The sequence below is a fragment of the Gallus gallus genome, chromosome 3 (assembly GCF_016699485.2).
Source record: "Gallus gallus isolate bGalGal1 chromosome 3, bGalGal1.mat.broiler.GRCg7b, whole genome shotgun sequence".
NCBI lineage: Eukaryota > Metazoa > Chordata > Aves > Galliformes > Phasianidae > Gallus > Gallus gallus.
The window spans coordinates 7,618,399-7,643,213 of record NC_052534.1 but is presented as its reverse complement, the minus strand read 5'-3'; the positions used below and the strand labels follow the sequence as shown (position 1 = coordinate 7,643,213).

Here is a 24,815-nt window from a genome sequence, read left to right as displayed (position 1 = left end):
AAGCGGCTGCAAACCTTCTCTCTCTGCTGCCCTTGCTAAAGCAGGTGCTGAGCCAGGAGCAGAGCCTCTGCTCTCATACCATGCTGCAAAGCTCACACTCCCTGCTGAGCATAAGCTCTCACTGTCAGGAAATAACTGAAAATACATCGCAGCAGCGTGTGTCAGTGGCCAATAGGTCAAAAACCTCATAAACCTCCCACCACCACAAAAACAACCCAACAAACCAACCCAAACCAAAAGCACACAAAAATCAGCTGCAGCAAAGAGCAGCATAACAGCCGGTTTTTCTGTGAGGATAGAGGATGCTATCTTTTATTTTCATCCTGAGGGGTTTTTTACTATGTAACATAGCTGCTTGCCACTGTCCCAACTTGAGAAATAACTGTAGTGAAACAGAAACACATGGAAGGAGAAGTGCTGGAGTTTTATCGAGCTTCTCTTCTCTCCAATACTTTCATGTGCATGTTTTTCAACAGCTAAGACTAGGAAAGGCACCGGGATAAATGAGGAAAGCCATCAAGGACACATAAGAGAAAGTAAAAGGATCAAAATATACTGAAGAAGACGCCCCCCCCCTTCATGTCAAGCCATAAACCACATTCAGCACTTTCAGAACAAGTTCTTAGAGAAACAGAGCACCTTGCAGGAGCTGTACTTGGCAGGGAGAAGTCTGTGCTCATGTCCTGCAGAGGACACTGTTGCTGTCTATGCTCCGGGTGCCACAAGGTTCTGAAGTCCTTTTGACTCCTAGAAGTGTTTTGAAGAAATACGAAGAGAGCATCTTCAGCATAGAGGTGCGTGGGAAGGCACTTTTCTAGAGTTCCCATCTCACTTTGAACAAAGATCTAAGGCTTATCTGTGACCGAACTCCTCAGCTAATACACCTGGTTTTAGTTGCACGAACACCATAATTTACAGAGCATTTGTGTACAAATTCTTAAATTGATCCCAGGCTACACTGGTTTACAAGGACCAGAACTACCTCCTGGGGAAACAAAAGTTGGTGTAAATGGGAAGAGTCAAGTCAAGAGATTCCAAGTACAGTATCTACTGCAAGAAGAGAGGGCGCAGCTGATGCTCTCAGTCACACTGACGTTGCAGTCAGCCTGCCTGAGGGAACACACACTTGTGCTGAAACACCAGCAGTTAACAACCTTAACAAACCCTGGAGAAGTTAACAAGGATCTGCTGGAAACAAATCCCGTTTTGCTAGCAGGTGCTTTTTGGCAATATAAAACTCTGCTTATTTGCAGAAATAATTATAAACTGCTTTTTTTTTTTTTTTTTCCCCTTCAGTCCCCAGAAGGCAGACCTTAACTGTGTAATCTAAAGAAACAATCAAAGCAAAATTAAACAAAAGTAGCAGTGTACGCCTGGAGCACGGTTCGCCCAAAACCTAGATGACCTAATTCACAGATGGATTTGTTTTTTTTAGCCTCTAGTTGTGAGAATGATTTAAACTTTTACTGACCTGTGGTTAATTCAGGCATTTTCTCCCAATTTTCACTGCAGTCCACCGATTCATTGAGCACAACAACTGCTCCTTCTGAATAAAACAGAACTGCGCAGGGAAAACTGTGGGACAGTAAGTGGGGGTATGGTGTGGTCTGTAAGGTCAAGATAGGGATGTGTTTTTCAACTCGCCACATATCATTCTTCTTTGTATCCTCCCACCAAACTTACTGCTCCAATTATTAATAGAAGGATTTATCCAGAATGACTCCTTCCACTTTTGCTTTAGATCCTAATGATGCCAGACAGCTACGGGCGTAGGCAAGGGGCGATGTAATCTGCTTTAAGAGAAATTAAAAGGAAAACAATTGCTTATGCAGGTGCTTGACACTGCGTGACTTCTCTTGCTCGCCTGCGCTAGGGACACAGAAAACAGCCGCCATACGGTACTGCTCATGAAAACAAGAAGCTTTAAGATAAACAAAACCCTTCCTCAAGTAATGCAATACTGTATCTTTACACAGTCAGCTCTCTCCAAGTCAGTCACGCTGCTTCTCTGATACAGGAGAATCACTCTCTGAAGCTTATCTCAGTCCTCTCTTTACTGCCTTTGTGATTTCAAAACAGAAAACAATAAACTGCTTCTTGGCAAACAAGCCTGAACCTCTGGGAAGGCCCTGCAGCACAGACAGAAGAACTCACTAGGTTGTTGTAGTACAACTTGCCTGCCTCAAACGTGCTTTGATGGTGTGAGAGCAAGCTGTAAAGAAACCCTACAAAGCTTCAAGTTGCTGTCACAGCACCAAGGAATCCCGTTTAAAATCTAGTCTGTGCTTTGTATTATATGGTGCTACACCTTCTCTTAACAGAGATCTGAAAGGGAGCATAATAAGAGTAAGGGAGAGGAGCTTCAAGCCGTAATTAACCGAGTGCCAAAGGAAGCACTGTGCTTTTTCACAGCTGATGTGAGGTTCCCCAGTGACCCCCTACAAATGCAGCCCTTGGCTTGCCAAGCAGCAGCTATGTAGAAAGCTGGCAAGAGAACTGCTTGCACCCTTCCCTCTCCCTACTTACAGTTCTGTGGCATTGGTGGGAATGTCCCGGGGCAGCTGGACCACCTTGATCTCCTGGCAGATGAATATCCTGCCTTCACAGAGGCACGTGTGGTGCTGGCAGCCAGAGCAGCTGGCCAGGAGAATCAGCAAGCAGGTGAGACCCAAGGACATCTCTGTCTTCACATTTGTCTCCTTCTCCTCCATCTAGAAGGAAGGAGTGCGAAGACCTCACGGTGTAACTCAGAGAGACACCCTTCCTTGAAGGTCCGCCCTAAAAGCTGAGATGGAACACGTGACTCCTGGGAGATGCTTTCTCAGCAAGTTTCAGTTCATGGTCAAAGATCCTTTATGGGCTTACAGTAGGATGGAGAGAAGCGAGGCTGATTTTCCATGACAAAACTCCAGTATAATATTTATGATTATAATTTTAAAGTGTCATTGAAATCACAGGCCTCAGCTGAATGAACCGGAATGCTTTTGATGCAGTGCGTATCTACAGTGGAAAGGGAGCCTTCCATCTCAGCTATGATATTTTGCACATTTTGTTTGATAAGACTAAGAGACAAGTAAGTACTTTTATGTCCTACAGCCCAGGCATTTTTGCCACTGAAGGAGAGGTAGTATTTATGCTCCCCTTCATAGATCCAAGAATCCTAGCTTTTATGTTGCTCCTAGGCAAAATATATATATGTGTAGATAGTATTTTATAGGGTATATAATCTATTTCACGTGTTAAAAGCTATACAGCCCTGAAGCCAGAGCTAAATAACGCACCTTTATTTTTAACTGTTATTTTTCTTTATGCACTTGCTGAATTGTCTCTCTTCCTCCCTACCACCTTTAAAGGAATCCAAAAGGAGAAAATGCCACAACCCAAATGATCTCTGGAGACCAGTGAGCTAATTTTATCATCGGAAAATAAACAGAATGAATATTTATTACACAACAAGAGGTACAGGTTCAAGAAATAGCTTCAAGGACATTATCATGATCATGAGGCCTGGAGACTGAACCCCATCTTTGAGTCCTTATTTATTATAAGTTTAAGATATGCACAGCTTGTAAGTCATCTGCATGGTAAGTGAGCTCACTAGCTGGATTTCCAGGTGTAACTCTGCTGATGTTGACTCACTTGAATCCTGAGCAAGCTGAAGAATAACCTTGGTAAAGGCAGCTGTTTTGTTGCTGGGGTTTTGATTGTTTGCTTGTTTCTTTAGTTTAATTCCTCCATAATTATAACTATAAGCAAAGTTAATGAGACACAAGACAGTGTCTTTTCTCTGAAAAGATTCCACCATTCTCACCTTTAAAATAAGTACTGGTAAGTAGGTGTTTGAGATGAGATGATTAAGGTTTTCTAAATGATTCAACTAATCCCTTCATAAATCTCACAGTAACCCTAATATTACCAAATATCAACAAATACTTGTTATTTTTTCCCCAGTCACTTAAACATACTCCAGATGAGAACAGTGATGTTTACATAGAAAAAGTTAAAAAAAAAAAGTCATGACAACCTCCTCCTAACAACTGAATGTTTGTAATGAAATGTAAAAGGGTTAAATTAGCTACATGTATAAAATGTAAAGTCCACTCTGTTAAGGCTTCTTTATAGGTGTCATAAGAACGGGAGTGACCGCTAGAGGAAAGAGTGACTCATTCTTTTAATATGCATGTGTATGAAATACGGAATATATGGGATAAAAAAAGACTGGGCGAGGGGATTGGTTGTTCCCTCTGCTCTAAACTATGCGGCCTCATCCCCAGTAGTGGGTGTGGATCTGGGTACCAAGGCACAAAAAGGCCATAAAGGTGTTAGAGGGCATCTAAAGGAAGGCTACGAAGGTGGAGAAGAGCCCAGAGGATTGGATGTCTGAGGAGTGCTGAGGATGCTGTGTTTGTCCAGCCCAGAGCAGAGCAGGCTGAGGGGAGGCCTCACGGCAGCCAACAGCTCCTCATAGGGAACAGACAAGCGTAAGCCATACCTTCAACCTGAAATACATCACCATCAGCAATCATGTTGCACTGATGAAATGGATTGTAGTTTTCACGGCAAAGTTGAAAAAGCGGTAGCATTCTCTGAATGTCAAAACAAACGACACCAGGATGAAGTCATAGCGATTTGATTAACTCTGGGTCTCATTTATCAAACTACAAAATTTGTTCCGGATCTTGGTAACAATTCCATATGCAGAAGTCGGAAGATTAAAAAAATACCACTGGAGTCAGAAGGGATCTTTTCAATTATTAATGACTTCCAAAACTATGCCAAGCGTGCTTCGTTTTAACACAAATGGTGAAACACAGGCATTTTAAAACACTGGGTCAGGGCCAACAACAAATTATGAGTTTAATAAAGAAGTGGAGGGAGGTTGGCTCCTTCCTCTTTGTTTAGTGAGGCATTTTTATCAGAACGCTACACACTGCTCCACTTTCATTTACGGCTGTTGAGAGTGAGATGTTGTTAAACAACACAAAAATGCCCAAACACAGGATTCTCTAGAAGCACCATTGAGATAAAACTGAGGGAAACATCCGGTTATCACTGAATTCAATAAAATCATACTAGTATACAAAATAGAACTGCGATTTCATGCGTATTAGTGATAGGATTCAGGGCCATGCTCAAACTACCTGGGGATAATGGAGGCTTGGAATACTTTCCAACTTGTTTCATATATACAACCCAAGGTCTTGAATACACTCAAGTGTCTATTAATTTTGTGAACCAGTTATCTCTTCCCTGATTCCTATCCATCATTGTTAAGCAACATACAGCCATGTTACTACAGCTCCCTGGATGAATTAATCAAATGACAATCCTCCCTTAACAACCGTGTTACCAGTTCACAAACACTACTGTCTACCTTCAGGATAAAAATCCTGAAAGAATGAGAAGAAAGATAAAAAGCCAAGATACCTCCAGATCTTTTCCTGGAGGGCCTGGATTCACAGGCAGCTTCCAGATCACCGGAGTGGAACTGCCAACATGCCTGAAAACCTGTTGCAGGAGATCTGTGACAGCTCCTTAAGGTTAGTCCTAAACACATCCTGCATCTTCATGCCACCACAGGGTTTCACACCTTTTTCCCAGTAACTTGTTCAAAGCAATGCAAGGGGCAAACTAGTGCCTCCATAGACATGTCCCAGCTAGGTAGATCCTCTGCCATCCCTGAGGATGCTCCTGGCTCCCTTGCCAGCAGCAAGGACCTCTCATATGGATACGGCTGTGATGCACCATCACTGACATTCCTACTAGGAAAGTATAGCTGCAGAGATTTACAAGAGCCTTATCTTTGCATTCCTTTGTAGGAAATACATGCGCCAGCTGGCAAATTGGTCTTGAGAGCATAAACTGTTTTCTTGAGTAAGGAAACAAAAATTTTCTCAAATTGATGCACTGTAGCAACAGACATGCAATTAAGTGAATCATGACAGAAACAATATTATAGATTATGTAATTAGATGATTTCTGGGATAGACAGTTCAACGTTATATGGCCACAGAGCTCTTTGAAGACTAAAGTAAATGAGTCCAATTGGCCTCTAAAATTAGCACTGATCTAACTCCACAAGTACTGAGCTGGGGGTACTGTGGTGTTTTGTAGATCCCACCACCTGACCAAAGTGCCTATCACCCAGATTGTTGGAGACAGAGAGAGAAGTAAAAAGGAACCATCCCAGCTCTTTTTTCTTTTGTCCTAACCAAACTTGCCCCAAACACATTGAAATGACTCACAATCTTTTCACTGCAGTGCATAGACATGGTCAGCTCAGCATTTAAATCTATTTCTTCAAGAACGGTTCCTTATAAGACAAAGTTAACCATGTATTGGAGTACATCAGCCTGCAAGCAAGCAAGTTTGTGGTTTGCAGCAGTTTTGGCTTGTGCTTCTGTTCTGAAACACAACATGACATCTAATTAAATTAACGCTCTTTCTACTGATGTTTCCCAGTCTCAGAATAGAGTTTAATTACCGAATACCACTGTAAGATTGGCTTTGCTTCACCAAAATTGTTCTATAGAATGTGTAGGTAAATAAATTGCCTGTATGAACAGATGACAAGCAAACCACACCCAAAAGAAGTTTATCCTTCTGAGCGGAGATTTCTCACTCTTGCTGATTCCCAGCTCACAGGTTTTTCCTATGGGCTTACAAACAGCAATAGCATTTATTTTCCTATCAAGCTATGATCAGAAAAATGTGTTTTCTGTCCTGAGAAACTTACAGTGTGAGACGTAACAGATGGACGCCTAAGAGGAAATTGTTAAGAGAGTTTGATGTAACACTGGTTTACTTTTTCTGAATGATCAGCTTGGGTTTTGTAACAGCAGATCACTGAGGCCAATTGAACGTTTACCTAATAAAAAAGATAACATTTTCTTCTCAGAAATAATCTTGTAAGCAGTTTTTCTTTTTTTTCTTCCTTCTAAGCTTTACTCTTTTTTTTTCATGACTGGAGATTATTTTAAAACACATTTGAATAGCAAGACTTTATCTGTGCCTACACTGCTGAGAACATAAAACATTAAGTTAGCCTAATAAAAGCAGTACCTTATTGCCTTCTCAAATTTTAGCCAGCTGCTTGCATGCAACCTTAACTGAAAAAGGAATGAAATTGAGATAGTAAACGAGCCACCAGAGGGAGTGCATTCACTCAAGAAGAAACACTGGTAGGAGAAAAGGATTAAAAATTTGATGAAATTACTCTCACACAGATTTCCTGCGACTGTCTGCCCTTTGACTTCAAAATTTGACTGTGATTAGTTCTCTTATTAAATAGCACCTCTGCACACCACAGAGCTGCACGCTGTACAGCATTACATTTAATGCAGCAATAACTGCATTTTGCCTCCCGCTTCTCTCCTGTTATTCCCCGCATCCCAGCTCTGAAACTTAATTAGCATCTGATGCAAATGGCCCTGCCTATCTGCTTAAACTAGGGACGGGTGCTGCTCAGCTTGAATGGACATCAATTCCATCTAACATTTTTGCTGATACTTCTCTACAGTGAGAATTTGCTTCTGTTATTATCTAGGCGGGCAGGGGAATTATGACCATTTATTTTACTCTGCCCGATACTTTTCTGGCATTGATGGTGAAGTTCCCACCCAGCTCTCTACCTGCAAGATTTTTCAGAGGAAGGTTATGAGTACCCTCATGCATTTCATACCTACAGAAGACTTTTGCAAGAGACAACACAGAAACCAGAGAATATCCCTTGCCACCTCCACCTATTACTGCTCCCTAGGCTTGAGTCTGTTCATCTCCACTCAATAATAAAAGGCACAGCCCATCTGCTAGGTTTCCATTATACGTCTACAGAATAACAGTTATGGAAGTCATTTTCCTTTGCATAGGTTTGGCTGGATCAAAACAACACACAAGTAGTACCAAAGGCTGCCTAGAATCTCACTTTGCATCACGTATTCTTCTCTTATGCCTTTCCTTGTCAGCAAGTGAAGGTCAGAGGTGTTAGGCAAGAGAAACCTTGCATAAATGTAGTGTAAGGTAAACCTGCCCATAACAACAACCATCCACGTACATATTAGCACCTGTAGAGAAACAGTTAAAATGGGAAGACACCAGAACACCTGCACACCTAAATCCCTTTAAAAACTCTCCAGAATTATGGATGTAATTTCCAGTTTCCAAGGAGCCTGGAAACATTAGATAAAAAGTCTGACAAGAAACTGGTGACATTCAGCAGGGATGAATGCAAAATCCAGCACCAGGGGCAGACAAACCACTCCCTGCAGGGATATGGGCCCAGAGCTGCCTGACACCTGAGCAACCTGGTCTGACCTTGCTTTGAGCAGAAGGTTGGAGTCACTCTTCCTGAAGTCCCTTTCTACCTGCATTCTTTTGTGATCCTACTTACGGCTCAGAAAACCATTTCCCAGGATGCTTAAAGTACAGACTGACTGCTCACATGTTTCATGCAGTCTACGTTGTCGGTTGCTTTTGAGCATGGTTATGATCTACCACTCAGCTATTTGTCTTCAATCCATAGGTAAAGAGAAATGTTCATTACCATTATGCCTCTTGCTCACTGTTCCCAAGTTTTCATGAGCCTGCCATCCAGAAAACCATGCATTTCATCAGCAAATCTGGATGCCTTACTCATCAAAAGTCAATAGGTCACTGATACTTTCAAGTACAACTTGTCATGAAATAAAAGGAAGGCACTTTAACCCAATGATACCTCCACAATGTGTCACGTAGCCAGCATCCCCTATGAAGGAAAGAGAGCAGCCTGGCAGAGCATACATGAGGAGTTTTGAGGACTGAGGTACCAAGCCATCCCTAAGGAGAAGACTTGCTTACTCCTCTAACACCTGCAATCTGCCCACAGACAGCATTGACAGCCTGTTGTTTGTTGCCTAGAGCAACTAAATACACTGAAATTCTTTCAAACTGGATGGGCATCTCAGGCACTGAAATATATTAAGGAAGTCTGAAACAGAATTATCTTGACAGAATACCACAGGTCACTTAACTTTCTACTGATGTCTTTGTTTCCAAGGCATGCCACAATGTATAAAAGTTACCTTCTCTGTTGTCGACCTCATCCATCTTAGGAGAAACCATCCCTGCATGAGAAAAGGAAGAGCTCAGCCCTGATTGATACATAAAAGCAGCTAGATATCCTAGGAAATATATTTTATGCTGGCACTCGATACAAGAGAAAAAAAAAACAGAGTCAAGAATACAAATTAACATCTGTTAAGGCCTCTGAAGAAGATGCTAATGACTAATCCCCATAGTAGGTTTGGAAAAAGAGGAAAAAAAGAAAGCATTGTGTAATTAGTGCAGGTTATTAATATTGATAGCGGAAGGCTAAAACGTGACACAATTACTCCACAAGTGTTGCAGTGCAACGAGTACTTCTTACCTTCACAACAGGTAGGCTAAATAAGCTGCCTGAGGTGATAATTAGGAGCCAAAGAATCACCGAGCCTTTTTTTTATTATTATTGTTACCACTACACAGCGAGAATGAATATTGCACCTTTGTTTTAAGTCTCTCTAGAAGGGCAACCAGGGGTTTTCCTGCTCTGAGTGAGCCTTTTACAGCAGACTCCCTCCCAGAACTTATGCAATCACTGACTGATGTAGAGCTCTATTAAAATCTAAACGCTGCTGGACCTCTTGTAGCCATCTTCCTTTCTCACACTTCCCTGCTCTTCCTGCAGGGTTCCTCAGCTACTGTTGAGCAGTACTCTGCTTTTTTCCCCTCACCCACAAACAGGCTCGCTGAAGTTAATAGGATGAATTTTGGAATGAAAATTCCAAACTCTGCCAATCATCACTAAAACATTCAGATTCTTTACCTTACATTTGTATGACAAAATAATGAAAAAAAAAAATCACTTATGCGCTTAGATGTAAGCAAATGAGCTTTGAAAAGTAAACTGGGCATGTCTAAAAAGGGAGCAGCTTGGACTGGTGCTATAGGAACATCCAATGCTATATGCTTCATTGGAATAGTTTCTTCTCATATTAAAAAGAAAAGAAAAATACAAAAAAATAAATAAAAAATAAAAAAAAATCCCACTCTTCTGCCAGAAGCAGATTATTGTATGGAAGGTGGCAGAGAAGTGCCCCTCATTCTTCATCTGCCTGCAAGTGCTCTCAGCACAAGCCAAGGAGGTCAGGCTTGGCTCTGTGAAAGGAGGAGGAGAATAAGGTCCTGCTGTTGCTCTTAATGAAAAGAATGAAGATAGACTAATGAGATTTTTCAAGTGACAGAAAAGAATCTTCTCCGTCTAGCTCAGGTACTTTTATAGCCCTCATTACCATGTTTTCAAAGCACCTCACTATTCTAATATGCATTTTTGTCCCCGCTTCCGTGCACAGAAAGACCTCTAGCACTTGGCTAGTTTAGGGTCAGGGAAGCTTTTGAGATCTGCTCTGTGCTTTTCTGCACATGCAGCTGAAACGTGGCTACCTGTGCATTTGGGAACTCACTGGTATGTGTCAGGAGACCTAGGGAGGGGCAGAGATCTGCTAAGGTTCTCACTCACATCTCAGATAACACCTCAACTTCCCCTTGTTTGTCTCAACTACACCTGACGTGCGCACATAGATGCTTTTCAAATAATTCAAAGAAACTCCACAAGCCGTGGCTCAAATTCTTAAAAAAAAAATACAGCTACCCAAATTAAATCCGGCCAGTGCACCAGAACATCCTCACCTATGTGGAAAAAATACAAAGCACTGACAGATTTCTATTACACCTCTCAATACATTGCACGTTTCCAACTCAAAAAGAATCTCCAGGCTGCTGCCAACCTTGTGATAACACTGAAGGGTTGAAGGAGACCCACTGGTGGGTCAAAGGAGAAAAGTGTCATGTATTGCCACTAAAGTTAAAACTATTAAATGCTGTAAATTCAAAGCAGAAACTAAAGCCATGCTTCACCAACATATTTCATTTTTCATACCTCTGCTGAAGTTTTCCTTATCCTTTTGACTCACGGGAAATTGTTTAGTATGATATAATTTATCAACTAATGACATGTCCTATTGTGTTACATCTGGCTAAGAGAGAAAAAAAAAGTACCTTTTGGACTAAACCGACAACAGGTTGGGCACTGCAATCCAATGAACCAATCTTAGAATGGCTTAGGTTGGAAGGGACCCTAAAGATCATCTTGCTCACATAACTTCTGATTGTCCTGGCATGTGGGCAAAGTGACTTTGCCTCTGTTTGCAAAACAACATGTGGTATGCCCTTCAAGAGAATGCACTGCATTCACAGCCTCAGGAAGACTTTTATTGCTTGTTTGAAAACGAAGCGCAAGAAAATTGCTTTGCACCCTCCCAAACCACAGCAGCTTTGGGAGTTAGAAAGAATACTCCTGGCAACATATGAATGCCCCTTACTAAGTACAGGACAGCTGCAAATGATCCTTCTTCTTTAATTGTTAGAGATACCCCATTCCACTCCACCATAACACGTTAAACTTGGGCTTGCAGTCCTGCCCTTGGAAGCCAGCTATGCTTGTTTTCTACCCTGCGTGACCAGAGCAATTTCCATCTGCTCAGCTATGGGGCTATGTTGGAGACTATTTTATGCTACCCACCCTTCTATGCACAGCAGTGAAGCCATATGGGACAGCGAAGATTTCTTCCCAAACTGTACTGACATTCACCAGACTTGCAGGGTTTTCTATTTCTGTGCTATTCTCCACAGTCCTATAAACATTTCATCCTCTGTGCAGAAAATCATGAAGCAGACCTGATTCCAGTAACAGATCCACTGAGTTCACGATGACACATTATTTATGCCAGTTGAAGATGAATGTGACAATAAAAGAAATTGAAAAATACCAATGAGATACAACTAACATTACGGAGTGTGAAGGAATATAAGAAAGAAGGAGCCAGGTTGTGTTTTCCCTGACCGCAGTACCAATGTGCCAGAGCACCAGTACTGAAGGTTTGGCCTGCAGCAGTCTGGATAAACAGCTTGTCTCTGGATCAGAGCAGCAACAGAGACATTAGAAGGCTGCAAAGCTAGGAGAGTGCTATATGGATATGCTGCTGAGCTCTAACATATCAGCTTTTATAGAGAGCTTTCCACTGAATCATAATCACCACAGTTGAAAAAGACCTACAAGATCATCCAGTCCACCCATCTGCCTATCACCAATAGTTCCCTCATTGCTTACTCTTAAGGCCTAATTGCATGGCATTATCTGGCCAAACAATGTGCGGAAGTAAGCTTTAGTAATAACTGCCATCAGGGGCCTCAGGTTCTGCAGCAGATGAGGAGCTATTCTTGTGAGTTACCCAGGAGCTGATTCAAGTAGTTGGAGTTGAACCACTAAGCCACTGGTCACCCTAATATATCTCAATTCAAATGAATTATAGAAGTGATTTTACCAAATGCTCACAGTGACACTGAAGTGTAGGAAGAGGACTGAGATCTGAGCGAGGCAGAAAATGACTGAAAAAGACACTCTGAGGAAAAAAAACAACTCTAAGAAAATAAAATCTTCAGACTTTGCACGGTGGTTATGCAACTCCGCCATACTGGCTTAACACTAAACACACCCATGCCTAAGGAAAAAGGATGAGCAACAACGATTCCACATAAGATGATGGTTTGGGAAGGAACAGAAACCCAGCTCAAATGTATCCTTCAGATAGGATATTTGGCCAAGTCTAGAGCTGGCATCAGCTGACAGAACACCGCAGTCATGCAACTCACGGACAGAAAGCATGCCAGCTCCAGTAGGAAAAAGTTCCCAAGTCTGATCATGGCCAAGATTCACACTTTCACATCCTACTGCAAACTCCAACTTTCACCACTGACTAACCACAGCTGTTGTAGGGTGTGTTCTCCAGTGTGTGTGTAGGAGAAGGTGACTTTTCTGCCACACATGAAGGTGACAGCACCAAAGTTAAGCCTCGCATCTGTATACAGTTTCTGGTTTATTCTTTTTCTTTGTCTCCAAGTGATTCAACAGAGGGCATTGTGGCATAGTTCCAGCAGAAGGCAAAGAGGTCTGGGGAGAAGCTTGTAGAAAATGATTGGCTCAAGAAACATTATTGGATGTGTTGCGTCTATCTGACTCAAAGAAGGATTAAACAATTACTTGGAAGACTGAAAATCTGAGGTTGCTAAACAGATAAGCGAGAAGAAACACAGAATATTCCCAGAGCTGAAAGTTGGAGGCTGAAGAAACATTATGAGAAGGAATCATACAAGTTCTCCTTGCTCTTCCTCTTCTTTAGATGTCTGTTTAGCAGAACACGTGGAGATTGAATAGTACATCCTTAGTGTGAACACTGTTGCCATTTTAAACATGTAAGACTACAGAGGCCAGTCCTGACTTTAAAGAGTATTAGCTTTTCACAGTAGCTGAGGGCCCACTACTATGTAGTTAGATGTATTTTCCACTTATCTCAAAGACATCTTTTTCATACATACACCATCTTGTACAGAAGTTGGATAGAAGAACACTCAGACATGCCAATACCGATAATTCTAGAAATTGGAGGAACTTTTAGTAGTTAGCTCTTGACTTACGTATTCCTACTGCCTCCAGATTCACACAAGGACAGTGGTTCATCACTAAGAGTTGAAGCCATTGCTTGCCAAGCATGCATCTAAATTTATGCATCTGAATTGCTTCATGCATATCAAAATGACAACTCATGCTAAAATTCAGATACTTGACTGAGAATAGTCCTTTGTTAGGGGCTTCAACTGGCAAGGGATGGCACCTCCTGTTTTGAAAGAAGTCCTACAGAATATTTTCTTTTTCCTCATACTTTGTTTTAGCTAATCTTCAAGCACCTGTAACCTAAGGTCAGCTTCCAATCTCTTGGTTTGTGGAATAAACAAGGGAAGAAAGCTGTTTCTCTGATGTCTTAAGTTTTCTTTCAGAAGAAAAAAAGCAGAATGAAGACATAGAATCACCACTGCCTTGCCTTAAGCAACATTACTGGCATATTATAATGAGCATACAAATAATCAAAGCAAACTTCAGCTATGAAACACATCATTATGTGTATCCTGTGTCCTCTTACAGAAACACAGTGCCACAGGACACAGCATGCTCTCTTGATGGTTTCTTTTTTTTTCAGGCTGGAATTGAAATTAATCTGAAAATTGTCTTTGCTCAGGAGGCTTTAACAAAATTACTGTATTTAGTGAAATAACCAGATACAAATGCAAGAAAAAGAAAAGGTGCTTTTATTTGGAAGAATTAGTTTGTCTTAAAAGCTGCAGGCAGTCATGAAAAGAAATGTTTTCAGGAATAGAAGAGATCCCTGAAAGAATAAAGCTTAGCAAGTACAATGTTCAGAGGCAAATGTCTCATACCCAGTGCCTGTGATGTATTTCAACTTTATTCTTTTTATCCTTTGATAACAGTTCCACTGAATTTTAGTGGCTCTGCAAAATAATGGACTGATCGCAGCCTATACAGTATATGAGCTACCAGATTTTCCTACAGGGCTCTGCAATTGCCTCTGAGTCCTTCCATGCACCTAATATTCAGGCTACTTGCCAAGCTTACGCAGGGACCAGCTGCTATGCTAGACTACAGATTTTGTTCATTAATATTTACTTTGGTTTTTGCTTCTTTCTTCTTAGTCTAATTTATACTTAGCTCATTGAGCCTATGAAGCATTTTGTCAATAAGTGATGATGGTATTTTGCATATGTCACACTACTTGTCCTTGTACGTCTAATGACTATGCATTAGCATAATACTGTCCAGCTACAGCTCCTGGAAACTTCTGTTAAATACTGTTTGAACATAAAAACACACCTCTTAAGGTTGTTTCTGCTTCTCAAAGAATCCCATGGATTGGATACATGAAAACGTTGCCAACAAGGTGATTTCACTCCCTGAAACCAAAGTGCTTAAAGCTTTCCATGAGGAATAAGTTTCAGTTCAGTGCAGTTGTACGTCCTTCCTTCCTAAGTCCAACTACAATGTTTTGCACAGGATTACATGTACTTCTCCTAAGACTGTAATGCCCAGAGGCACACATTGGCTCACTTATGTGCCAGATACTGCAAGAGATGTTCCACTGCTGACAGGAGAGATCAGAAAAACACCTGTGCAGCCCATACAGTGCATCGGATGGTGAGCATCCATCTTAGTGTTTTACTTATGTTCTGTACTTCTGTAAGAAGACTTAAAAAAAAACCCTCTGAAGGGAAAAGAGACAATGCCTTCCTTGGGGAAGATGTAGGTATGCCCTGGAAGACCACACAGAGTATGGCAGCACAGCCCCGAAGGGCAAGGCTGCAGCACATGCTGCCATGTGGTGCCCCTCTAGAGCTGCCTTTGCTGGTGCCTTGGATGTCTGTCACCTTATGGAGTCGGTTTAAGCATGAATCAAAACACAGCTTCTGTATGCTAGAGGCAGGGCTTGATGGATAATCGCGTAATGAAGCAATGTGATAAAAAAAAATTAAAGGAGCACATTTGACAGAAAGGCAGAAAGAAAAGGTTTGGTGACAAACAGTTAATGCTCATCCTCCTCAAAATAAATACATCAGAGTTAGCAGTTTCTAATGAATTCGGTGATTCTATTTAGCAGTGGAAATGCTGTTTGCTGCTTGGCATTTTAGTGCTTACATAATTTATAGTCTATTATTTGGTAATGTATTGAAGCAGGTTGTTGTCTTTGGCACCATCGAAGCTGTTTGCTAATTCACTGCTTGACCTTCTCTGCATGCATACAGAATGGAAAAGAACTGGTACAGGGCACACTGGGGTGTCTCCAAAAATGGCTTAGAGTTCAGTTTAATTCGTATGAACCTTAACAAGGTATTTCTTCAAATATATATTTTTTAGAAAAAAAGTAGCAAGTGTTCAATCTGTATTTAAGACTGACACGTTTATGCTCTGTTCAGTTTCCCAGCCAACTGGGTTTTTATACCCCTAGACTGTGAAAATGTCCTGGCACTCGCATGTAAGTGGACACAGCCTGTTTCCATACTGTGCCTATGAAGCATCTCTCAAGCCAAGGGATGTGCTCCTGGGGACAAGAGGAGATATGCTGATATCCAGCACACATAGGGAAAGCAAGACCTTGCTTGTATGTAGGACCACTTGCGGAAGTATTCCAGCTTCTGCATGTTGAGCATAAACAATTTGCATGGAACTGTCAGGAGAATGAAAAATACCAGATGAAAGGTTGCTGCAGATGACTGAAAAGTCACCAAAGTGTCACAGAAAACAAAAATAAGTTCTGGAGAACACTTCATGCACCCTCCAAAGCGGGGAAAAAAAACAAATTACTAGAACATCACAAATGGAAGGCTGTCTGTTGACTGGGCTTCTCTTTGATAATGACAAGCTGTTCAGCATGTGCCATAGTACATACCCTGGTGACAGTCTGCCCATGCCACAAAGTCACAGTTCTTAAAAAAAAGAATTTTAAGCACAAGTGGATTCTAAGTGCCTTCAGCTTGGACTACAAGACTAATCACTCTATTTGCTTATACAGTAATTTTTATTACTACTAACTTAACTCTCTTGGTGCAGACCCATAGCAGGGAGTATATCAGGGAGCATATGGAAGTTAGAATAAGGAGACAGAGCTGCCACCACTCCCTCCTAAGACTTCACCTGACAGTCCATACTGTGCCCACTACTATTCAACTAACCGCCCCAAATCAAAAGCACGCTGCAATGTTTCTTTCCCTTTTTCATCTAAATTTGGTGTCTAATACAGCAGAAAAGTACTGAGACAGGCAGTGATAATTTAAATTACTTGTTAGTACCAAAGTTGTTGAAAGGGTTATCTCAGAGATGCCCGGTAGGGACAATAAGATGGAGAAGGTGACATCATGGCAGGGTTTTCTTGATGCCTTTTCCCCCAAGTGTGACATTTTTTCCCCTGTGAGTTGCTTTTATGTTTCAGAGAAAGAGTTGTGAGCCACAAATGTGTTAACTGGAATTGATCAAGGACAAAATGAATAATTTAACTGCTGAAGAAGAGATCAACTATATCGCTACAGACATTTTAGCAAAGGTTTTTTTTCCCTGATGTTACAGCTCTCCTGCTTCAGCTGCATTTACATGTGGCAGCAGCATTGCTTTGTTTCTCAACCAGCACCTCCCAGCAGAATTCCCCACCTTTTTTTTTTTTGTTTTTTGTTTCAGCACTTCTGATCTTAAAGAGCATGAATAATTCACAAAGAATTCCATACCTCTTCAAAGCATTCTGTTAAATAAAACCGCATACTTAATTCTTTTCTTTGCTGATTATCCACAATTAGGAATAGTGATTTGAATTGTTAAGGGTGATGACTCCCAAGCAGCTCTCTGCATAGGACTACAGTCACCTTCTTGTTCTTTGTCAGACCTGGAAACAAGTCTGACTGTTTGTGCTACTTAGACACAACTTATATCTTTATGTATTGCTATGTTACAGCACCCTCAAAATACCTTTAGTAGTCAAAACAACAACAAAAGAGTAAAAGATTGAATAGGGCATAAGAAATTTCCAGGCAAAGAAAATTTGCAAACATAACTGAATGCTGGCAACTTCTCACAAAAAGTACAGAAATACAGTCAAAAAGCTCACATCTACTCCGCCCTTTTTGCAGGTCCTCTGCCTAAGTGTTCAGAGGCCTTAACATGTGACAAAACCTACTTCTCATTTACAGGATTAGTGTAAAAAACTTTTTTTTTTTCCCCTGGTGCTCATTTACTGAGGCTCCAGGATCAGTAAATACTGCATTGCATAGCTAACGTAAATATTGTAGTTTGGTGTACTGGCTGCTTCCTTGAAACTTGTGACTTAAAAGGTCATTGCATTACAGTTCTTCAAACATTATGGGCTTATTAATCTCACTAGCTTGGTTGCATTCACTGATGTATTACAACTATGTTTTAAAAATACTATTTTAGACATTCAACATTTAGCTTTGAAATTGAGGACAACCATACCGACGTGACTAACAGAAGCAAGGTCAAACGAGCAGCCATCATTTTTTGCAGAGCAGAATCTCTCCTTGGGATAAGCTCAGTCCCAAGAGTTCTATGAAGCTTTAATTCCATCCAAAAAAATTTTTATCTCCTCTCCAATCTGGCAGGTAGCTTCCAGTCTGGACACAGTTTATACAAAACTAGATCAGGCAATGTTGAGACCTACCTACTCCAGAAGACAACCACGTTATTTTAGGTGCCAGTCAAAAAATAACAGCACCTATTCCAACCAACATGCAATAGGTTAAGTCAGACAAGGGTGCCCAGGAGTTACCTTAAAGATCTAATATGCACTGAGTACAGTGTTTTGGCCAAGTCACTGAAGGTCTGCAGCAGACCCAGGAACTGAACTCAGGTTAACTACAACCCAGTCCAGCACAGAGTCACAGAGTCATCAAGGTTGAAAGTGACCTCTAAGATCATCCAGTCCAACCATCCACCCACTAACCATTACCAACTTACGTTTCATTTATCATTTTTCCCTCAGCCCCCTACCAAACCTGTGCCCAGTCCAACCCAAGGCATTGCTTGCTCTCATGCTGCAGAGCTCAGCCAGCACTTCAAGCATCTCAGACTCCCTCTCACCATACATTTTTTAAGTCTATTCCTGTTAAAAAGCTGTTATCTTTCACTAAAATGGGAAGAAGCGCTTGAGAACACTTGGTGTTACAAGGAAGCAGAGGGGAAAAGGAAAAGAGAGGGGAAATTTCCCCAGAACAGAATAACAGACCTCAGAAAATGAGACATGACAGTCATACAACTCTCGGAGCACTTTTGAACTGATGTCATATTCAGCAAGATGTCTCTCCGGCATAGACTGAAACTGTTGTTAACGTACATAGTGAACAGCCTTGCTTAGAAAGAGTACGCATGCTGTTTGCACAAGTATTACACACTAAAGGAAACTGAGATAAAACACTGCTTCTGCCTCAGAAACACTGTCCCTGTCAAAACCTGAAACACATAAAATGCAAAAGGAAGAGTTTGAAGAAAGAACCATGACTTCAGCCTACATATTATAGATGGAGCCTATGGTACGTTAGCAGCATTTCTAACGTAATCCTCTAAATAAAGAACAACTTACATTCACCAGCATGAAACCCTCTTTCTTTCTGTATGAGCCAGAATGTGGTATGTGAAATGCAGCAGAGGCCTTCTAGTGAGATACACATCAAGGAAGAGAATATGATTAGCACAGAGTGACTCAGACCATTGGCCACACTGGATTCCTAACAAAGAATCTGGCAGAAACATAAATTCAGGGAGAACAAAGTCTGTACAGACAACTAGAGATGGCTGCTGAAAGATAAAGAACAGTAAAGGGGGTGGGTTATCAGGGGGTCAGTTATCTCAGTGGGAAGGGGAAAAAAAAGGCAGAGTGAGACAAACACCACTGCCAAGAACAGTATCTAAAACAGGCATCCAGGAGAAGCACCAAGTAACTATCGCCATCCCAAACAAACTAAACCATAGTAAGTATCAGGAAGTTTAAGCTTCAGAACTGAAATCTTTCTCATCTGCCTGTAGTTTTGGAGACTTCAGGACTCCCTACCAACCTGTGATTCCAGAGACAGAGGAGAGAGGGGCTTTTCCTCCAGGGAGGCATCTCCAAATATTGCCAACCCCACTGGAACCACGCAAGGGATTAGAGAAAACAGCAAAAGCACAAAACTAAAAGACAAAGAAAGAGGCTTGAGCTAAAGATCTCCATGAAAAAGTAGCAAGGGACAGGTGCAAGCAAAGCATAAAATAGAGTCACCTGTAATCCCAGCTCTGCAGTTATTTCAGGAAGAAAGCAGTGAGTAGTGCATACACACACACCAAAATAGAGGGCTTCAGTTTTGGAGGAATATGTCTGCTGTACAATTTCAGTCAAAGTGAGGATTCCTAAACAGCAGAAGTCAGCCTCCTATCATTCAGCTGCCATATTTGCAGCTATACCATTCAGTGAATGACTGTTCTCATTCCAGCTGGTTTGTGGAGCCAGATGCGATATCATTAAAACAACAATGATAAGCAGCAATCTTCAGCTGGGCAAGTGTCACCAACTGCAGGTGATGGAAAATAAGTTTTCCAGGGCCAGCTGGCAAGAACAGGCAGTTGCTAAAAACCTCACAAAATGAAATATAGTCTTGTTTAGAGTTTACATTAGCTTGTAGAAGCACCCTGTAAAGCCAACAGCTTGCTGCAGAGGTGTCGGTGACTGGGAGACACTGTGCACAGGGATCAGGTCTGGGTCCAAACAGTGATGGCAAAAGGTAAACTGCAATAGGAGCAGTCTATACCAGGCAGCCGCAGGCTCAGAGCAGCAGTGGAAACTTGAAGACTCAAGACTGTGTTAGCTAAACATACAAGCAAATGTCACTAGCAGCAGAAAACATGGAAAAGCACTGTCTTGGGCATAGGATTTACTGAAAAAGGATACAAACAATCCACTGATTGGAGCATTGCTAAGGTACCTGCAAGTAATTTACTTACAGCCATCACATGCTGTGTTTTTATTTTGTATATATTATATACATATATATTTAAAAAATATACATATATTTTTTAAATACTATGATGTGGTGGTATGCCAGGAAAGTCTGTGTCCATAGTGAGGCCTAGGAGCTAGCAAACTTCATCTCAGCAATTCAGGGAAAGACAGGGAATGAGCTCCCAAAATTCCTAAGGTTTTTTATAAGCAAAGATGTAGCACAGTAAAGAGGGAGCTACAACCATTTGCTGCAGAAGAGTTTCTTGAGGAGCCAGTGAAGGCATCACAGCCGACATATTACAATTGCAGCACCTCTACAGATTTCTTTCCAAACAACTGATTTAGTTTTACAAGCCTATAGGCCATTTGACACCTAAATAGTGGGGGAGTGCTCACTGCTGATACTGCACATCCATCTTGCATAAAGGCAGCACCGTTTTGTGGTACATCTTTCACTGGTACTAAATTCCTTTTATAACAGAAGAGGATGTAATCTTAGTAGGATTTCAGAGATTTAGAAGTGTTATAGTTAGTAACAATACACAATAAAATGTCTTAAAGCACTCACTGGCTTTTTGACTGCGTCACTTTCATACTACAATTGCAGATTAATTATTTCTTCCATTTATTCTTTTTTGAATATTTTTTTAAATTAATAACTAGAGGGATGCATATGCTAAAAAAACAAATTGCAGGCCTTTCATAGAATGATTAAAGGGAACAAATCTCAAATGTGGGATCTAGTATGGTGTCATAGGAAGACAATGAGAGTACTTTACCAATTTACTTAGCTTACACAGGCTGCAAAACTTAAAAATATTACGTAATATATAACATATATAGACAGCATACATAACCATAGCCTAGTAAGTATAAGCATAACTGACCATGCCCACTTAGTACAGCATTCTTGCAATTTCTGAAGCAGAATTAAGCTTGTTCTGGTCTCGTTGTTGGGATAGATCATAAACTTGCAGTTATCCTTCAAGATAGCCAGATAAACACTTCAAATCAAAATACTTTGTATTTCTTTGTGAATATGTTTGAATTAAAATCTATAAACTTTGGTGTCACGTTTCATATTATGTTTGCACACTGCAGGTTTGCTTTTAACAAGTTTACCAAATTACATCCTCCTGTACTTCATCAGTACAGCATCACAACACTGCCCTGCTGGATGGGCAACACGCCAGCTCTTTGGTATGACAGGAGAAGTTTCAGAGAACATGTAGAGCTGGGTGTCACAGAAATCTTCACTCTGCACTGACTTTGAACTCCTCCTCCTGGTGTAACACACAATTCTCATTACCACACAGTAACTTGTTCTCAGAGTAGTTATTACAGAAACATCTCTTAAATACAGTTTCTATGAGCTATCCTTTCTAGTTGAATGCAGTAACCCAAGTAACTGAGCATTTGCAGAATGCAGAGTCCAAATACACGTGAAACAGCAATATGTAATACTATATACGAAACAATGATGCTCTATTACCTGTTGAGACATTCTGTATACAAATCTGGAGAGATGCAGTCCCCTTTACTCTTGTGCCATTACTTAGAGTTCAGAACATCTTATTCAACCACCAGAGCAAAGCAGGTGAAAAATAATCCATGTTAACTAGTTTAAAAAGAAGAAAAATTAAACTCTTTCCCTATCAACTGCTGTGTTTCTTTTCTGCCATAAGTGCATTCAATTGGTTATTTGAATTTTATTTTTATATGCTAGTAGTAACAGGGTGGGATATTTGCCCAGAAGGGTTGTGGATGCTCCATCCCTGGAGGTGTTCAAGACCAGGTTGGATGGGGCACTGGACAACTTGGTCTAGTATCAAATCTAGAGGTTGGTGGCCCTGCCTGTGGGAGGGGGTTAGAACTTGATGATCCTTGGGGTCCCTTCTAACCCAAGCCATCCTGTGATTCTATAAAGTGAAGATGAGGTAGAATTAGCTCTCCGTTGTGTTGATTTAACTCATGATCAGAAAAAAGTGCAAGAAGTTTGGACCACCAACAGAATCCCACTGGATATCTCACCCCCATCCATATTCCATTTTCCATACCCACTGCATATCAGCCTGGACATGACAGGTTTTCCCAACCAAGCCTGATTTTCCTCAAGTGCTTGCAAATATTTGCCAAATACCTTGAAGAAAATACATTAGAATCATAGAGTCATGAAAGGTGGTAAGGATGTCTAAGACCACCATGTCCAACCCCAACCCATCCCCTCCATGCCCACTGACCACATCCCTCAGTGCCACATCTCCACAGCTCTTGAACACCTCCAGGGACAGTGACTCCACCACCCCCTTGGGCAGTCTGTGCCAATGTATTACCACCCTGCCAAAGAAGTTCTTCCTAATTAAATTGAAAGAGGGTTTTTGTGATCACTGTGACTGTTCAGGAAGCCTTTTGCTTTGATCATTTGATTCTTGTTGCCACTGGTGTGGTATGAGAGAATGACCACCAAGAAAAAGAGAGCATAACCTGTGTGAACTGAGTCAGACCACGTGGCTCCCAGAGTAAATCAACATTTGGAACAAAAAAAATCCCTGTTTCATAAAACGTTTGAAATGAATTGAGACTATGCAAGAAATGATGAGTAAGAAACAACATCATAACACAAATACTCTATCTCACACTGATTTTTTAGGAAACAATACACTGAAGAATGAGATGTCAAGAAAAAGAAAACAAATATTTTTGTTTTCTGGTTAATGCGAGGATAGGGAATATACTGATACATTTCTTTAAATGGAGATAATGTTGTACTGATCACAACCTGTTTTCCTACAGAAGAAATCAGATCCTTTCCTGGGGACAACAAAATAGGAGATAAAAAAAATTGAAGTCTTACATCTCAGGAACAAAATATTTTATTCCCTTTCACTTTGGGAACACTAACAATATATTCAATTTGAGATGTTTTTTTCCCCAAGTGCTGGGGGAGCACACTGTGAAGGAGTTTGTTCATTAGACTGCAGAAAGAGGCGTTTTTTCAACTGAGGGGGCACTGTCTCCCACGGAGCTACATAACAAGGCAACACAGAGCCACAGGACTATTATCTATCCCACCGATTGAGAGCCTTGCTGTATGAAATTCTTCCCCCAGGTAAAATAAAAAGATGGGGCTATTTTTTCAGTCTGTTTCTTCTGGCAATTCATTTAACATCAGTGAAACGTTTTCTCGTTGTAAGCAGAGCCTTGTGGTGAGCCCACCCTGGTAACAACTGCTCACTGGGCTTTGTCACAGATATCATTGTTCCAACAGAGGGAAGATGGGCTCCAGGCTCTGATAAATGAATACCAGTAGTCAAAGATGCCACATGAGTGCCCTCCTACTAAAAGTTACTGGGCTGGCTCTGCAGGACATCATGCCACGTGCCCACGCCTCAGCTGCTCTGGTTTGCAGACTTTGATATCAATAAAGTCCCACTCACTAAAGCTCTCCACTGATGCAAGAAGTGCTAGTCTGGGGTGTCCAGGTCACAATGCTCTAGCAGTACAGCTGCAGACAACAAGTGATTTTGGGATCATCTGACACAGATACAGCTAGATTTGCTGGAGGTTGTTTTTCAGAGAGCTCACTCTGTATTCTGAAATGACTCTTCTCCTTCCTCGTTCCCCACTTAGAGTAAATAGCGTCTGGTTCCCAGGACTATTACAGGTAACATGAATGTGATGCACTTCCCAGAGTATGGGTAATCAACTGGCTATTTCTGTGGGGAAGGTAAGTGTGGTACTAAAGTATATTAGCAGAGAAACTCCAACACTGATCTAATAGACAAACTGTTCTGGAGAACATCTGGAAAGGCTGTACCTACATACATGCATGCATATATATTACTTGGGTAATTCCAGTATTTTCCCTTGGTCATTAATTTGTTCTTAGTCTTAATAACATTTTGGTACATCTTCAATTTGAATATGAATTTTTTGATGGGATTCTAAATATACACCGAATTCCAAGCCCTGAATACACTCTTATAGGAGAAACAAAGGCACAAATTAAGATTATTGTCAAGTGAGGGAGCCTCACAAGGAAATAAAGTGAACTTTTACCTTTTAATCTACACAGTGATACAATGAAGTGTAAAATTTACTTTTTTTTTCCTCCAGCAAACCACAGGAACAATGCTCTTAATAGCAACAGCCCCAGTCTCTACAAAGATAAATAATAAATATCAGTCTTCAAACATCATATGCTGAGCTGACAAAAAATGGAAAATTTGTGATAAACTGCTGTGAGTTGGGACACAGAATGCATTCCTAGCAAAGAGAAAGCCTTTTATTTGTTTAAAAAGAACACTACTATTACTATATGACTGCAGTAGAACACTCAGGGGGTTTCAATGGCAAGATACT

General features: G+C 41.0%; 1 protein-coding gene across 5 annotated transcripts in view; it reads right to left on the bottom strand.

Annotated features, from left to right (window-relative positions):
• FSHR (follicle stimulating hormone receptor) overlaps positions 1-24,815 on the bottom strand; it is a 210,601-nt gene that overhangs the window by 75,093 nt on the left and 110,693 nt on the right. For 2 of the 5 annotated variants that reach the window (XM_040696841.2, XM_040696844.2), the window contains exon 1: positions 2,527-2,728. The exons of 1 other annotated variant lie outside the window; for it this stretch is intronic. In XM_040696841.2, coding sequence (XP_040552775.1) covers positions 2,527-2,711 — 185 coding nt within the window. In that variant the 5' untranslated portion in view covers positions 2,712-2,728. Of the gene's footprint in view, positions 1-1,471; positions 1,791-2,526; positions 2,802-24,815 lie in introns of those variants that run through there. 2 more of the 5 variants (XM_040696843.2, NM_205079.2) reach the window with 2 other exon arrangements.